Source organism: Harpia harpyja, chromosome 17 (genome assembly GCF_026419915.1).
Source record: "Harpia harpyja isolate bHarHar1 chromosome 17, bHarHar1 primary haplotype, whole genome shotgun sequence".
Classification (NCBI taxonomy): domain Eukaryota; kingdom Metazoa; phylum Chordata; class Aves; order Accipitriformes; family Accipitridae; genus Harpia; species Harpia harpyja.
In genome coordinates this window covers 30,409,440-30,423,940 of record NC_068956.1, presented here as the reverse complement: position 1 = coordinate 30,423,940, position 14,501 = coordinate 30,409,440, and the positions used below count along the sequence as shown (strand labels likewise).

At 42.6% G+C, this 14,501-nt stretch overlaps 2 protein-coding genes across 4 annotated transcripts in view; one reads left to right on the top strand and one right to left on the bottom strand.

The window, feature by feature from the left end:
• The window catches only part of LOC128153545 (complement C4-like), a 78,465-nt gene that overhangs the window by 12,853 nt on the left and 51,111 nt on the right, over positions 1 to 14,501 (bottom strand). Inside the window, exon 42 of one of the 3 annotated variants that reach the window (XM_052812977.1) lies at positions 9,266 to 9,826. The exons of 1 other annotated variant lie outside the window; for it this stretch is intronic. The gene's annotated coding sequence lies outside the window, so the exon portion shown is untranslated. Of the gene's footprint in view, positions 1 to 9,265; positions 9,827 to 10,868; positions 11,300 to 14,501 lie in introns of those variants that run through there. One more of the 3 variants, XM_052812978.1, reaches the window with a different exon arrangement.
• STOML3 (stomatin like 3) lies at positions 182 to 14,368 on the top strand. Its single transcript, XM_052812983.1, has 7 exons — positions 182 to 4,834; positions 8,219 to 8,325; positions 9,155 to 9,227; positions 10,481 to 10,563; positions 12,175 to 12,378; positions 13,889 to 14,040; positions 14,179 to 14,368. Exons 1-7 carry the CDS (start codon positions 4,783 to 4,785, stop codon positions 14,366 to 14,368), a joined length of 861 nt encoding a protein of 286 aa, XP_052668943.1. The 5' UTR covers positions 182 to 4,782.

Below are 14,501 nucleotides of genomic sequence, written 5' to 3'. Positions count from 1 at the left end.
GCTGACTATTTACATATTTGCCTAAAATACAGATGAATAAACTTGTTTTTACTAAGACACTTCCTAATGTTTGATCTTGATTATGCTGTCTCTTTATGATGCAGAATTATATACTGAATTATAAAACTGGTTTCCTGAAGAGTGGCAATAGAATTATCCTATGAAGTGTTTAGATAAAAAATTTAAATAGTGTCCTCAATACTTTGTCAGCAGTTGGGTAGTCTTGCATTTTAATAATGAAATTTACATATTACTTTAAATCTAAAGATAAAAACATTACACTTTTACATTTTTTCTATTTTGTGAAACCTGTTGAATTCTAATGATTCTCCACTCTGAACTGCTTTTAAAATCAGTGCCTTGTATCTTGACTCAAGAAATCTGTGGAAAAAATCTCTACCATCTTTCATTATACTTTCCTTCTCATTCTTTTCATGACTTGTTCTTTGTAGATTTGTAAATCAGTTGGAGAAGGAGAAAATAAAAATACAGGTATGTTCTCAAGAGCAAATTGGCTTTTGTCCCATAGATGTGAATGTAAAGTAGTTCAAAGTCAGTAAGCATTTTGTAACCTTACTGAGTTTGATCTCTGATTTGAGTCCTAGTTTCCCCATCAAGCAATCAAAGTTTAAACTAATTCACATTACTGTGTAGTCAAAAGCAAGTACCAGACATCAGCTGTTCTTCAGTGTTTTATCAAAAAATAATTAGTTTGTTTCTGAAAACTTCTATTGAATGGTCATGGGGTGTAGGTTGTTGGTTTTTTCTGTCTGAACATCAGACAACTCAAAGATACCTAAGAGACTGTGAAGCCCTGTTTCTCCAAATGAAAACAGATGAGAAGTAGTGAATATCCACTGTATTAAATGGTATTCTCCTGAAACAATGTACTTGCTAAGTGGTGTCTAGCTGCTTTACCTTTCCCCAGAAAAGAGTATTTCATGCACAGCTGGTGTACTTTTACATAGAAGCTCATCATCAGTGTTAGACAAGTGAACAAATAGGCTAAGAAGCATTAAACTGTCAAGTTTTTTTGTCTGGAATGGGCTCTCTTGTTCTTGCCGAATCATGTTGAGCAGGATTTTGTAAATTGAACTTTCCAGTGGTTAGGATTAAGGTAAGTTTCAATTTCTTAGATATTTCTCCTGATGTAAAATTGGGTTTTATTAATGTTTTTCTCTTCAGGGATAAAGTCTGTGTTCTGCATTGCAGCAAACTCCTGTGACCCAGCATTGGAATTTCTGAAGGGGGTGATTTATCCTGAGCTCTTTCATGCTTACTTGAGCACCATTTTTAAAAAGTCAAGTAAAAGTCTGCTCCTGAGGCAAACCATGCCAGATCTTACACTCAGCCTGTGCTGGGAAAAGGCTGTTGCTGTATGACTTAATTCTGGACTAACTATGATTTTTTCATTGTTCAAGTTGCCTATTACTGCTCTATTTCAGCTATGTTGACAGACTGCAAAGATAAGGTGTAGTGAAATGTTCTTTGAAATAAAATCTTGAACAACTAAGAACATACTGGGATTGTGTGTGCAAATACAGATTTCAATTATTTCTTTCAAGTGCTTTTCATTGCAGCTGTAGTGAATATGAGAGAAACAGAGCAATTTTCTGTCCTCCTCTTCCTCTGATTTGCAAGTCAGTGTTGTGAGTTTGGCTGGGCCTGGAAGGAAACTTGCCATGGTATGAATGTTCTTATGTTCTTGCAGATTGCCTTCCTTTCTGGATTGAGATGGGAGCAATCCCATTGATTGACTGTCTCTCGTATTTGCTCATGCTCTAGCGAAGTGTAGCCAAAGGGCTGCCTCCGGTCATCTCCCCATCTTCAGCTATTGAAAGCTGATGCCATTTTCACGAGGAGGAGAATCAATATGGGGGTGTTCCTACAAGTAACAGGATGGTACTGTTGATCTTTTCTATGTCCTGTCCCTACTTCTAAATTTTGATCTGGGGGAAAGAAATGATGAGCCTGAAGCAAATAGGCTAGTGTCTAGGCAGAATTCAGGGCCAGGAAAAGACTAGACTGAGAAATCTTTAGGGAGTGGCCAAAGCCCAGTGCATGGGAAAGAAAGTATTATGGGCCTAAAAAGGTCAGAAAAAGACAAACTGAAACCTACAGCTTTGTTATATGCAAATCTCATGTGAGGACTGCCTGATGACTTTTTTGATACCTTTGGAATTGGCACTCTTCAGAAATGGCTGTGTGTAAGAATTCCAGTTCTGGTTTTAACAAACTTTGAAGTGGGTGCCTGGTCTGTAGGATTAAGTTTCTGCAATTGGATGATGAGATAAGTGGGAGGAACTGGACACTTCAGGGAAATTGTAAAGGACTGGTGCCATTCGCAAATGTAGCAGTTGCTGCAGAGAACTGTTGGAGAATGGCCTGCTTACAGGTAAGCACCTAATCATCATGCCTGACCTGAGCCTTTGTGCTGCTTTCGGAATAGAATTTTGAAGGCTTTACCTACATCAGCACCTTGCAGAAATAGCTGAACTGCCACTGACCTGAACCGCTTTCATCTAATGTTGCTTCTAAGTCAGTAAGTCCTGCTAAAGTGGCTTTGGTCTCAAACTGGTTTTCTTTGTGTTACTGCTCTATGATACAGGGCTGCGCCAGGCTGAGCAGCACCAGTGAACTTGCAGCTTGTAAACTGCTTTGCCCCAGAGCGCTGATGTATTTTCTTCTCTGAGTGTTTTATAGCACTTTGGGACATGAGTTATCCACATGCCCCTGTATAGCCCCAAGGAGAAAGGACTAAGATTGCCCTGCCTTTCACTTCAAATTTTTGAAACGGGGAATAAAAGTGCAGCTGAAATGAACAAGGAGAAACTAATACAGCAATGTTCCTGAACATAAAAGAAAAACACCTTCTGCTTTAGTCAGCTTTCAAGGGATATATTTACAGGCACCTCAGGGAATTATCAATAAACAGCAGGGAGCAATTATTTCTATTAGATTTTAATATGTTTTGTTCATCTATCTGATGGTATAAACAGCTGTGTAGATCGTGGCATTCAAATGGCTTGGAATAAAGTTCTTTTCAACAAAACTGAGTTGCTTTAAAAAAAGGTGATGTTGGGGTAGTTTTGCATATTATGTTTTTGCTTCTGAAATAATTAAAGCACATATTTCTTCTAACTGTCCACCTTTGCTGCCCTGCTGGTAGGCATCTGTCCTGAACAGGTTTGATCTTGCAGCTCAGCGTGAGAAGCCAAATAACGAGGAAAATGCTACAAATTACTTCAAATGGATATTGTCACATATTTGGAAGGGTGTTGCAATAAGTATGTCAATCCCAGTTTTGCAAGCTGTTTGTACTTCCGGTTTTTACTGTGATTTAAAACATCCATTCAATGGTGTATTCTCCTCTCTGTGAAGCTGAGAAAGGATTTTCTGGGGAGCAGTCAGCTTTGAATGACCCAACTGGGGCCGATGTGATTACTGGCAGGGATGAAGACTTGACTGAAATGAAGCTGGAGCCAGATCTTCAAAGATATTCTAGATGATGGATGCCCACAGAAAACAGCCATATAATTAATGCAGCTATATGTCGAACTCATAAATTACATATGAAAAGCCACCTCTCATTTTTTCCTCAAATAACAAGCAACAGATTTGTGTCCTTTGAGAAGGCTGCTCTGTGCTGCTGCAGCCTTCAGAAATGGCCTACTCTGAAATGCTATGCTTGGTTTGATTGTCAGTATTAAAAACTGTTTTGTGAAAAATATTCTTATTTGGGGGAAAATTTTAAGACTTTGGAGCTGAAATGCTTCTACTGTGGTTTTTAGGTTAACTAGCACAACAGGGTTCAACCTATAGTGATGGACAGTACCAAGAAGTGTGTGATGAGATATTCTACACAGAATGGGGATGTCACCTGGAGAATTATTTATGTTGCTAGTGTTTGAGATCTGAACAGTAGCTGAGTCCCATAATATTAAGAGGTGTACAGCAGAGGAGCAGTATTCAATCCGTAGCCTCTGGCTTTATAGAATCATAGAATCATTTAGGTTGGAAAAGACCTTTAAGATCATCGAGTCCAACCGTTAACCTAGCACTGCCAAGTCCGTCACTAAACCATGTCCCTAAGCACCACATCTACATGTCTTTTAAATACCTCCAGGGATGCTGATGGAACCACTTCCCCGGGCAGCCTGTTCCAATGCTTGATAACTCTTTTGGTGAAGAAATTTTTCTTGATATCCAATCTAAACCTCCCCTGGTGCAACTTGAGGCCATTTCCTCTTGTCCTGTCCCTTGTTACTTGGGAGAAGAGACTGACATCCACCTCGCTACAACCTCCTTTCAGGTAGTTGTAGAGAGCGATAAGGTCTCCCCTCAGTCTCCTTTCCTCCAGGCTAAACAACCCCAGTTCCCTCAGCTGGTCCTCATAGGACTTGTTTTCTCTTTATCTTGTCTTTCTGTCTTGTCTTGTTCTTGTTTTTTCTCTCTGGTGACAGATACTACTGATTCACAGAAATAATTTCCAGCTTGGATTTTGTGGGGTGTAAAACCAGCTGGGTGAAGTGCATCCCTAGCCAGAAGATGGCCACAGAAGACCATGGAGTTACATCAGAGACAACCCTGATCCGCAAGACTTTGTTTCTGTAAACATCCCCTCCTCACCAGGGTAACTAACTCCCAGAGGGCTCTCTTACAGGTGGGGATTTCTCCTTCTCTCACCCTGCCTCTCTCTTCAGCGCTTTGCATGAGCACTGTGCAGTCTCAAGATATGCTGCTGTCTCGTCTGTGAGGGGATCAGAGCTTCCCTCGAATGGGATGGATCCCAAGAGAGAGATGCCCAAGAAAAACAACATGGAGCATCTAATTGGTAAGCCTTGCTTTGTGTATGTGTGTGGGTTTTTTCTCATAATAAAAAGGAGCAAAACTAACCAAACAAAAAAAGTACATTTGATCCCAGGCATTCATCATGTCTCCCACGTAGGCTGGAGATGAAAATTCAGACTCTGCCACTGTGAGTGACAGAGCAAATTGCCTCCTATTGCCCTGCCAGCATGCGTCAGCATCTACCTTCCAGCAAAATGACCCCAGGGACTAAAATGCCTGATTCAGCTATCGGTACGCTTCTGTATGTAGGGATGAGGTGGAAAGGTTAAAATATGAGTTAGTTAGGAAAGGTAGAAGAATTTTTCAGCCTAGAAAGACGCTTGATGTGTTTGGACTGGCGTGATGAACAGCTGGTGCTCTCCAAGCAAGGGAACTGATGCCAATCCAAGTTGTTACTGGCAATGTGTGCTGTTTTTACCATTGTGTCTGGCCATAAATATGGATGGTGTGGTGGGACAAGCCTGTGTCTTGGCAGGATTGATTTGGGTGCTTGCAGAAAGCAGGAGGGTATATAGTGGTTACAAGAGGCTGAGTCTATTCCATCTCTTTGTTGCTGTAGGAGACCTGGGAGATTTTTGCCCGCAGTTCTTTATATTCTTCACAAGACAACTTGGACATGAGCTTTTCATTTGCTTTTCAAGTTTGACACCCACATCGTGATTTTGTGTATCAAGTGTGTTCATGATGTACCATGATGAGCGCATGAATTAAAAATGAAGTGAATCTTACGAGTGTCTCGAAGCTTTTCCACAGCTGCTGATTGATGAGCTTTCACATTTTGCAATGCATTGCAGCTCTTGGTTCGCTCTGGACTGTAGACCCAAGTGAGGTTTTTTGGTGGTTACGACTCTTGTAATCTATATATAGGCATGGCAAAATCAGGTCACTGATATGTTGGGTTGTGACTGATGCTTATTCACTATCGTGCTTTTCTAGAGTCTTCCATTTGTCTTGTGGTTAAATGGTTTGAAAATTTGGGGTAATCGGAGAACGGTTGTGGTGGGTTTTGGGAAGCTAAGTCAGGATTCACTATTAAGAAGGCATACTTTTCATATCCTGCTTTTCTCATTGGAATCTACATTTTTACCGGGCATCAGGATCTCTAGGACAGTTCTCATGGAGAAGGATTCAGTTGTACTTTGTTAAGTTTTGGATGTGTGCTTTTTGCCCATAGTAGCAATAAGCGGTATCTTGGCCCCCTACCTCTTCTCAGCTGCTCAAATATCAATCTGCAGAGTGTGGGCATTTGTTCCCAGCCATTCCCCCCTGTCTGTGGATTGTGTCATTCCTACCGGGTATCTTCACAGTGGTCTCAGGTGGGTGATGGCAGAGGATGCTACAATCCAAAATTGTTTTCAAGCGGGTTCTTCATAACCAAGTTTGGCACTGGAGAAAAAGATCTTCAGGCATTTTTCTGTAAGCTAATAATTTAGGTGAAATAGAGAAAGTGTAAAACATTGAGTTCCAGTGAACAAGACATCCCTCCATGATTAATTTCCCCAAGTTTTGGATTAAGAATTATGAATGATGCCCATTCCATGAGTTTCCTTGATCTCTTTCCACTGATTAAAAGATGCTTGACTGCTGGTGCTTCATGTACCTGTTGTAGCCTGACACACCACTAGTCTTAACGTGAAGTACACTGTGTGGCAAACAAGCAGCAGTGAAAGCATTAAAGATTTTCACATTAAATCTTAAAAGTCCTGTCTTCATACACATGGCCTTAAGGTTTGCATGGTAATTTACTGAGGAGAGCTCCTCAAATCGTTCTTACCACTGATGGCAGAATGGCTGATGATACCTCATGAAACAATCAGGGCTTTCAAATAACAGTTTGTTGGAAAGAGTCAGAAGGAAAGCTGGACTCCTGGTGCAGCAATTCTGTGCCCAGCTCTCAGGGAGTAGGATGGGCAAAACTGTGAGCAACAAAGGGCTTGTTTGTAACCCCCAGGTTTGCAGTTAACATTGCCAGCAGGTGCAGTCCAGCTATGCACAGGGGTACCCAAGAGAGGAAGGAGCTGCAGGAGGGCTGTGTTGTGTCTCCTTCCCCGAGGCTGCTGGGGGTTTTATGACAAACCTGTCAGTCCTGATTCGCTGGTCTGTTTGTTAGCTTGTGTCTTACAGATCAGGTAGCCTCATGCTGTTTCACTGTGGTGACAAGTTTTTTCTCACAGAGTATAAAATGAGTAGTTTTCTATTTATCAGTTTCTATCTGCATATGAATTTTATTTGATGTCAGAAATTCCCAGTGCTACCCTAGACCTTTGAAGCAGCATATCCAAAACACCCTGCATCTTTCCATCAGCATGGGGGAGGTTCTCTGAGGAGACCTCTGAGCCTTCATCCCTCTCTCCTGCCTCTTCCCCTTGTGTTGGGAAACATAGTCTGTGGTGTTCAGCTTCCTGTCTGCTGATGCTCATACTTGCAAAAATCCTCTTCTGGCCCAGATGTGGCAGCCGGGCAGCCCTTGGGGCTAGTCCAGCCCGCATGCCTGCTGCTTCTGCTTTTCCTGTGACTCTCCTGATCCAAGGCATTTCTGCATTTAGCAAAATTCAGTTGACCTTGCAGCACTCTGTCCTGATGGCAGGACTGTCCTGTTTTCACTCCTTGTTCTCTTCTGTGCCTCTTCTTTGAGGACCTCAGCAGCTCCAGCTGCCCTTCTCTTCAAAGGGCAGCTGCTCCTTGATCACCTTTTCCTTGCAAAGAGCCTCCCAAACTTTTAGTACTTGAACAATAGCTCACCACTGCCTTCCCTTCAGGCACTAAAATAATGAAATTATTTTGATATATTTTGCTTTTATTATAATGAAATAATGAAATTTCATTATAGTGAAATTTTGGGATGAGACAAGCTGAATGCAATGAGAGAACTGCTCAAAATGCATGGGCGTGTATCTTGACAAGCACTGATTTTGAAGCTTATGGCCCAGTGGATGAACTGGTCCATCAATATTCCTCAAAGTGTTCATCTAAAGACAGCAGGAGTTCTCTCATTTTCCTTAATACCTGTCTCATACAAACTAAATTTTTTGCCCCAGCCATGACACACTGACAGAGATTCATATCCATGGATATGATTTATTTCTCCTTAACAGCCCCCAGCTTTGGCAATGCCTTTCATTTTTCCTCTTTCTTTCCTGTTACAAAATGTACTTTCTGAACCTTTTAACCTTTTGGGCAGAAGGGCCATAAGGTTGGATATTTGGTTAGGCCTTTTGTGGTTTTCTGTGAGCGATGGGAGGGAGGAAGAAGGAGTGAGGCTCTGTGGACTTTGCAGTCCCTCATGATTGCACTGGGCTAGGTCTACATCCCTCAGGCAACTCTTTTCAAAATTTGCATTTATTGCTCTTCTTATTTTTTTTTATAGCTGACAGGCAGGAAGGAATTGGTGTCTGTGGCTGGATCCTGGTTTCCCTTTCATTCCTCCTGGTCCTTATTACCTTTCCTATTTCCATCTGGGCATGTATCAAGCTAGTGGGATTTGAGGCACATAAAGAACGCTCTATTATCATCACTGTTACTTATCTTTATTGATTTATTGATTTTGTTAAGACAAGGCACTTCACATTCACTTTTTGGAAATCATAAGGGCTTGTAGTGAAGATGTGATCTGGGACCGAGATCCATGTTCTTCCACTGACTTTCTGTACCACCACAACTTACTCATTTAATTTCTTCCAATCTCAACTTCCATCATCAGTTAAAATTCCCTGCTTTACAACACTGGGAGAATAAATCTACAAACTTTTCTGCAGAACTCATACCAGATGCTGCCAACACTAGTGATTAACATGAGTGCATGGGAACACGGGTCCCTGCACTGAGTGACTGTATAACCTAAACCCACAAAATGCCCCTTCAAGATATGGGCATAAGGTGATTAATTTAAAGCAGTTTTTAGGGATGAGTTACCAGGGTGATTGCCCTGAACACCAGGCCTTGAGTAGTCCTGATACACTAACCGAAGTAGTTAGCTAATCTGAGGTGAGACATACTTTGCCTACAGCTCTTCTGAGTGTAGTACTGATGTTGGGAGAGTTGTGGGTAGCCTCATTAGATCAGTGGCAACTCTTTCATACTTGATCTGTTTTGTAACCTGTTTGCAGGGCCAGGGTCTGAGTTCTTCCAGCAAAGCATAAGGTGAGGAGAAGATGTAAAATGCCTAGTGATTTGCAGCTTGCTTGGTTCCTATATTATTTGTACTTTTTTCACATTTAATATGGATGCCAAAGATTAAAAAAATCAGACCAGAGAGTGGCAATAGAATTGGTTGTAAAATTCTAAATTTAAAATATTTTCCTAGGTTATCAGAGAATATGAATGTGTTGTTGTATTTCGTCTGGGACATATACTGTCTAAGAAAGCAAAGGGACCAGGTGAATGCATGCAGTTTTATTCTGTTAAGATGCACTGGTTTTATTTTATTACGATGCACTCTAACCACATAGAGAATTGCAGAGATCCATGAAATCCTTCTTCATAGCATAGGGGGAGATGGGATGGTCCTCTCTGCTGCAGTTCCTTTACCTGCAGGCTGTTCATTTTTCCGAAGAGAAGATAAAGCCACCCCCCTGTCAGAGCACAACACAGAAGGTTGAGGACCTTGATACCAGGTATGACTTTGCTGTTGAGTAGGTTGGACAACGGAAGGCTGAGCTCATGCTGCAGACACTGGCAGGGAACCAGGGAGGTTTAAATGCAGTCTTGAGATCTGCCACAGACTTTTTTGAGTGACTGTGACCACTCTCCCTGTACCTCACTTACAGCACTGCTTGTTGCTGCCAGCGCTTTAGCTGTCTTCTGCTCTGAAAATAGTAAATGTGTCAGGGCAGGGACATTCTGCATCGATACAGAGTTTGTTAGAGTCACCTAGGATCAGGTTACAAATCACAAATACAAACCAAACCCAACAACATGAGGTATTTGCATCAGTGCAGCTACCACCTCTATGCAATGAAACTGGGCAAACTGGAAGCTGAAATAAGAGGAAAAAGTCCTTTTCAGGGACTGTCCTTCCTCTTGAATAATAGCCATGTAGTCCAAAGAGCAGCTAGGGCAGGTGCAGAGCTCTTCTGTGTGGCTCTGGGCACCTAAGCAAGGTGCTGAGATTAGAATAATAGTTATGTCAAGTCTCCCTCTCCAGTGAAGGGAGAGTGGGGACTCCTTTACAGGATGTGTCAGATCTTGGGACAACGTTCCTCATGTGGGAGCCTACAAGTGCTGCAGGAATCTGGACCTGGGGGATGTCTTTCCTGGGGGAACACATACTGTACCATAAATGGCTTGTGATTTAAAAAGGGGGAACTAAACAAAAGCACGGAAGGAATTTTTGCAAAAAATCTCACGGCAGATTTGAGACCAGAACTGCAATCTGCCCATTCCTAGTCCAGAGCTCTAGCTCATTAAGCTCTAATAAATTCATATTATTTGCAGATATCTGCATTTCCCTCTGTTATTTGAAAATGCAAAACCTCACTGTTGTCACCTCCTGTAGCAGAAAGAACAGCTGTAGTAGTAAGTGGGCTCATTCCCCACCCTGTAGATATTTCCATCTCTTTGCTTTGCACAGGATATCTGTTGCTAGACTTAGCTTTCAGAAGTCTTTCATCTAATTACTTTTATTTTTCAGGTATGATCCTCATACTTCCATGTACAGATACATTGATCAAGGTTGATCTTAGAACAGTTACCTGTAACATTCCTCCACAAGAGGTAACTATTCTTTAGCAGCCATCTAAGACAGAAATAAAAGATAGAGCTGATTCATGGCATCATGATCAAAAATAATGCAGGTGTTTTATAGTCTTGCAGCTGTGAGCTACCATATAGAATTAGCTTATTTGCTGTATCTTCTGATTTCCAAACTGCTTACAGAACTTCTACTTATGAAAACCTGCAGACGCACCACTGCAGGTCAAGCAAACTCCTCTTGCTGATGTTCAGAACTGTGAGATAACAGATGGGGGGGTGGGGATAGAACTGCAGATGGGAGACAGAGAGGACAAGAGAGGAGAGGCTAAAAAATTCACAATTATATTGTTATTCCATACATGGAAATGAAGCAATAGACTAGTGTAAGATATGCAGAAATGAATGGCCTAATAAAATCAGACCTGACGTGCAGCTCACAGTTCAAAAAAGCCTTCACTGATGTTGTAGTTGCTGCTTGAAGGTACGCACACTCTACATGTTTCTGAAAATTACATATGGGTAACAGATCTCCTTAAACTAACAGGAATTAGCAATCATCCACAAAACTCAGATCCAAGCAGGAGTGATGGGGCATATCTTTAGGCATTTTATTGACAAATATTGACTGAGGAATTTAATCTGAAGAATCAGTTGCTGAGCAATTCCTGTCCTCCGGATAAAGTTTTGGCTCCATGTGGCCCTAGCCCCACTGCAGTACAATGCTTCTGCTCGTGAGTTGGCACTGCTGTGCCCTTCTCTACAGGAAGAGCAGAGGAGGAGGAGATGGCCCCAGGATCCCTTTGGCCCCCAGGATTGCCCATTGTGTTCCCCAGGAGCTGTTTCTTGGACCATTATCTTTCTGTAATCACAGAGAGCCTTTTCTCAGAGTGCAGGTTGCAGGGGTGCATGTGGTGGAATGAAAAATGGCTCCCCTGAAATGGGAGACTGGAAGGAAGGTGGTTGCAGTACTTGTGCTTTACAAGGCTTAGCAGCTTTTGGCAAAGCTTCTGCAGTGTTTGGCAGGGCTTCTGTGAAGCATTTACTTGGAGGCTAAAGATGCTGAGGAGGGAAGAGATAGTGGAGCATCATTAGTGCTCCGCTGAGGCCAGCTGCCTGCTGAGGCAGGGGACTTGTCTGGCAAAAGATGACACAACACCTCTATGAATACTGAAGTAGTTTTCAGAGTTTCTTCTCACAATTTCTTGAACTTTGCTTTTAATTTTTGTTATAATTTGCTGGTGTTTCTTACATAGTTTAGGGGAAGTAGCACACATCTTCCAAACTGCATGCAATGTATAAAAACATTAATGGCCTTTTCTACAAGAAAGGAAGAGGATAGCCATCATTTATTATTGCAGAAGACATTAATTCAAGTTATGAGATTCACTTCCTATTGAAACAGTTGTTTAAAGGCTATATACAACATTTTGCCCCATTTTAAACTTTGGTGATGCTGGATAGCTTCCTTAAAGTAATTTCTCGGAGGAACGACAGAGAAATCAAAATAAATTCTTAGTTTCCTTGAATTATCAGGGCCTTTTCCTCACTAAGGGGGAAAAAAATTATTCCCCTTCCTTGACAAAGGATGTCTTATTGGATCCTTCTCTAATTCTGTACATTTCTGGAATGCAGATTCTCACAAAAGATGCCATTACTACCCAAGTCGATGGGGCGGTGTACTACAGGATCCACAGTGCTGTCAGTGCCATTGCTAGCATCACTGATGTCCACTCAGCTACCTTCCTCTTGGCACAGACAACCCTAAGAAATGTTCTGGGTACACAGAGTTTGGCTCAGCTCCTGGCAAGTCAGGAGGAGATTGCACACAGTATCCAGGTAAATCTGGCTCTCAAAATTCACCGAGAAGCATGGAGATGTGTTCGGAGGAGTAGCAAATTAGAAATAATCTCTCTTTCTTTCTTCAACAATAACATTTTCCTTTATGTTTTTTTCAGTTATGCTGCTTAGAGTCAGAAGGAGTTATTCCAAAGGTATTTCCCCATGTTCTTATAGAAGATTTATTTCCTATCAAAAAGCAATGAAGATTCTGAAATTATCCAGTGTCTTGAATAAATCAGTTTAGTCTTTGCTCAGAGGCTGCTGCAAGTGGTGAGAAAGAAGTCTGCTGCTTGTGGGAAGCTCTATCTTGAGCAGACTCTTGATTGAGGTTTAATCAAGGCAAGGCTTGTATCTCCTGTAATAACAACTAAGAGTACAGAAACGAGTTGTTTTATGCTTTAAAATGCCATCTGTTTTGTTTTTTATTTGGCAGCCAAGGAGAGAGCAGAGAAGAAATCCAACACCTGATTTGCTCTTTTCAGTCAGAGACAAGGCATAGTCAAATCAAAGAGAGATTGTACCCCTCTCCAGGCAGGAGAGCAGCCATTGGCAGAGCCAGGATCATGGTGGTGACGTGGATTGCAGTAGTGCCCAGGAGCCTTAGCCCAGAAGAGCATGTCAGTGCTCCAGGGCTGTGCTGTATCTTTCACCCATAGTGTGCTTTTACAGCGTTGTGCTGTTTTAGGAAGCTGCTGTAGTATTACTATGTAAAAGGGAGAAGTTTGGTAAGTGCCCACCTAAAGAAAGAATGGGGATCATAATTTAGGAGGCAGTAGGGAAGCCACACAGGAGACACCAGTGTTGATGAGCAAGAGTGTCATAAAGTTGCGGTACCCATCGTACACCCACACGTTGGATCTTGGTGCCCCTGGAGGGCCCGTCTTTCTGTTGTGCAGTGTTATGGATGCACGACTAACCAAATCCAACAGGTGTTAAAACTCAGATTTATTCTTCAGCAAAAGCTAGTTAGAAGTCCGGTAACATTTTATAAAACCACAGGCTCAATGATGTAAAGAAAATTAATACTACACAGCCGACTTAAGAATCCCCAAGATTTAAAGTGATGGCTCAAAACGCGCGTATCACTCACCCAAAAGCTGAGGGCTCTCTCCCTCCAGGAGTTACCCCAGGCGGTGCCCCGACCCGAGGGGGAGTCCCCAACCGCAGACCCGCCGCTCTGAGGAGGACTGGTTCCAACATGTCCTCCAGCGGGACCCCTTTATACCCCTGTCGAATCCCACCTGTGGGCATTTAATCCTATTGGACAGGAGGGTCACCTCGGTGTACCTGGTGCGTCTCGACTGGCCAGTTCAAATTTCAACCTGCAGCCTCCAGGGTTTCCTTCCCCTTCTCCCTTCCCGGAGAAGTTTTGTTTCCTGCTGGCAGGATGGGGGGGGAATGTACTGCCACATGCAGGTTTGCATGCTGCCTTTCCTTCTGTCCAAGTAGCAGTGTACTCTCTGCCATCACTGTGCTGTTCATGGTGGGTTGTGTGTTTGTCCCTAAGGCTATCCTCGACAGCACCATGGAGCAACAGGGAGTCAAAGTGGCCCAAGCGGAGATCAAAGATGTCAGGATTCCCGTGGCCGTGCAGAGGCCAACGGCAGCTGAAGCAGAGGCTGCTCAAGAGGCAAGAGCTAAGGTGAGATCCACGGCAATGTCTACCCCCTCAAGCTCCCGTATCTTTGTCCCAGGCATCCAAGTGCCTGTTTGTTTTCTCCTTATAGTAAAGATGGATTTTCACCACTATGCATCATGGCACCATTTCCATTTCTCTTACTCTGCAGGTTGTGGCAGCAGAGGGAAAATGAATGCTTCTAAAGCCCTCAAGCAGGCCTCCATGGTGCTGGCTGAGTCTCCAGCAGGTCTTCAGCTGCACTACCTGCAAACTTTAACAACCTTGGCAGCAGAGAATAATTCTACTATTGTCTTTCCTTTCCCTAAAAATGTGCTTGAGAGTTTGGGGCAGAAAAATAGAGAGGGATAGAGACTGCTCTGTGCTGGGTCCTTGGGCAAAGGTTTAAAGGGTTTCCCAGGAAGCAAGGGGTTCCAGATTACCAGCATTAAAGTACAAGCATGCCTGGGTCCTCTGTACCAAAAATAGGAGTAAAAATAGTTTA

Coding starts and splice junctions, on each gene's coding strand:
- STOML3 (XM_052812983.1), top strand. CDS start 4,783: ATGGATCCCAAGAGAGAGATGCCCAAGAAAAACAACATGGAGCATCTA. Junction 4,835..8,218: donor CAACATGGAGCATCTAATTG/GTAAGCCTTGCT, acceptor TTTTTTTTATAG/CTGACAGGCAGGAAGGAATT. Junction 9,228..10,480: donor TAAGAAAGCAAAGGGACCAG/GTGAATGCATGC, acceptor TTTATTTTTCAG/GTATGATCCTCATACTTCCA.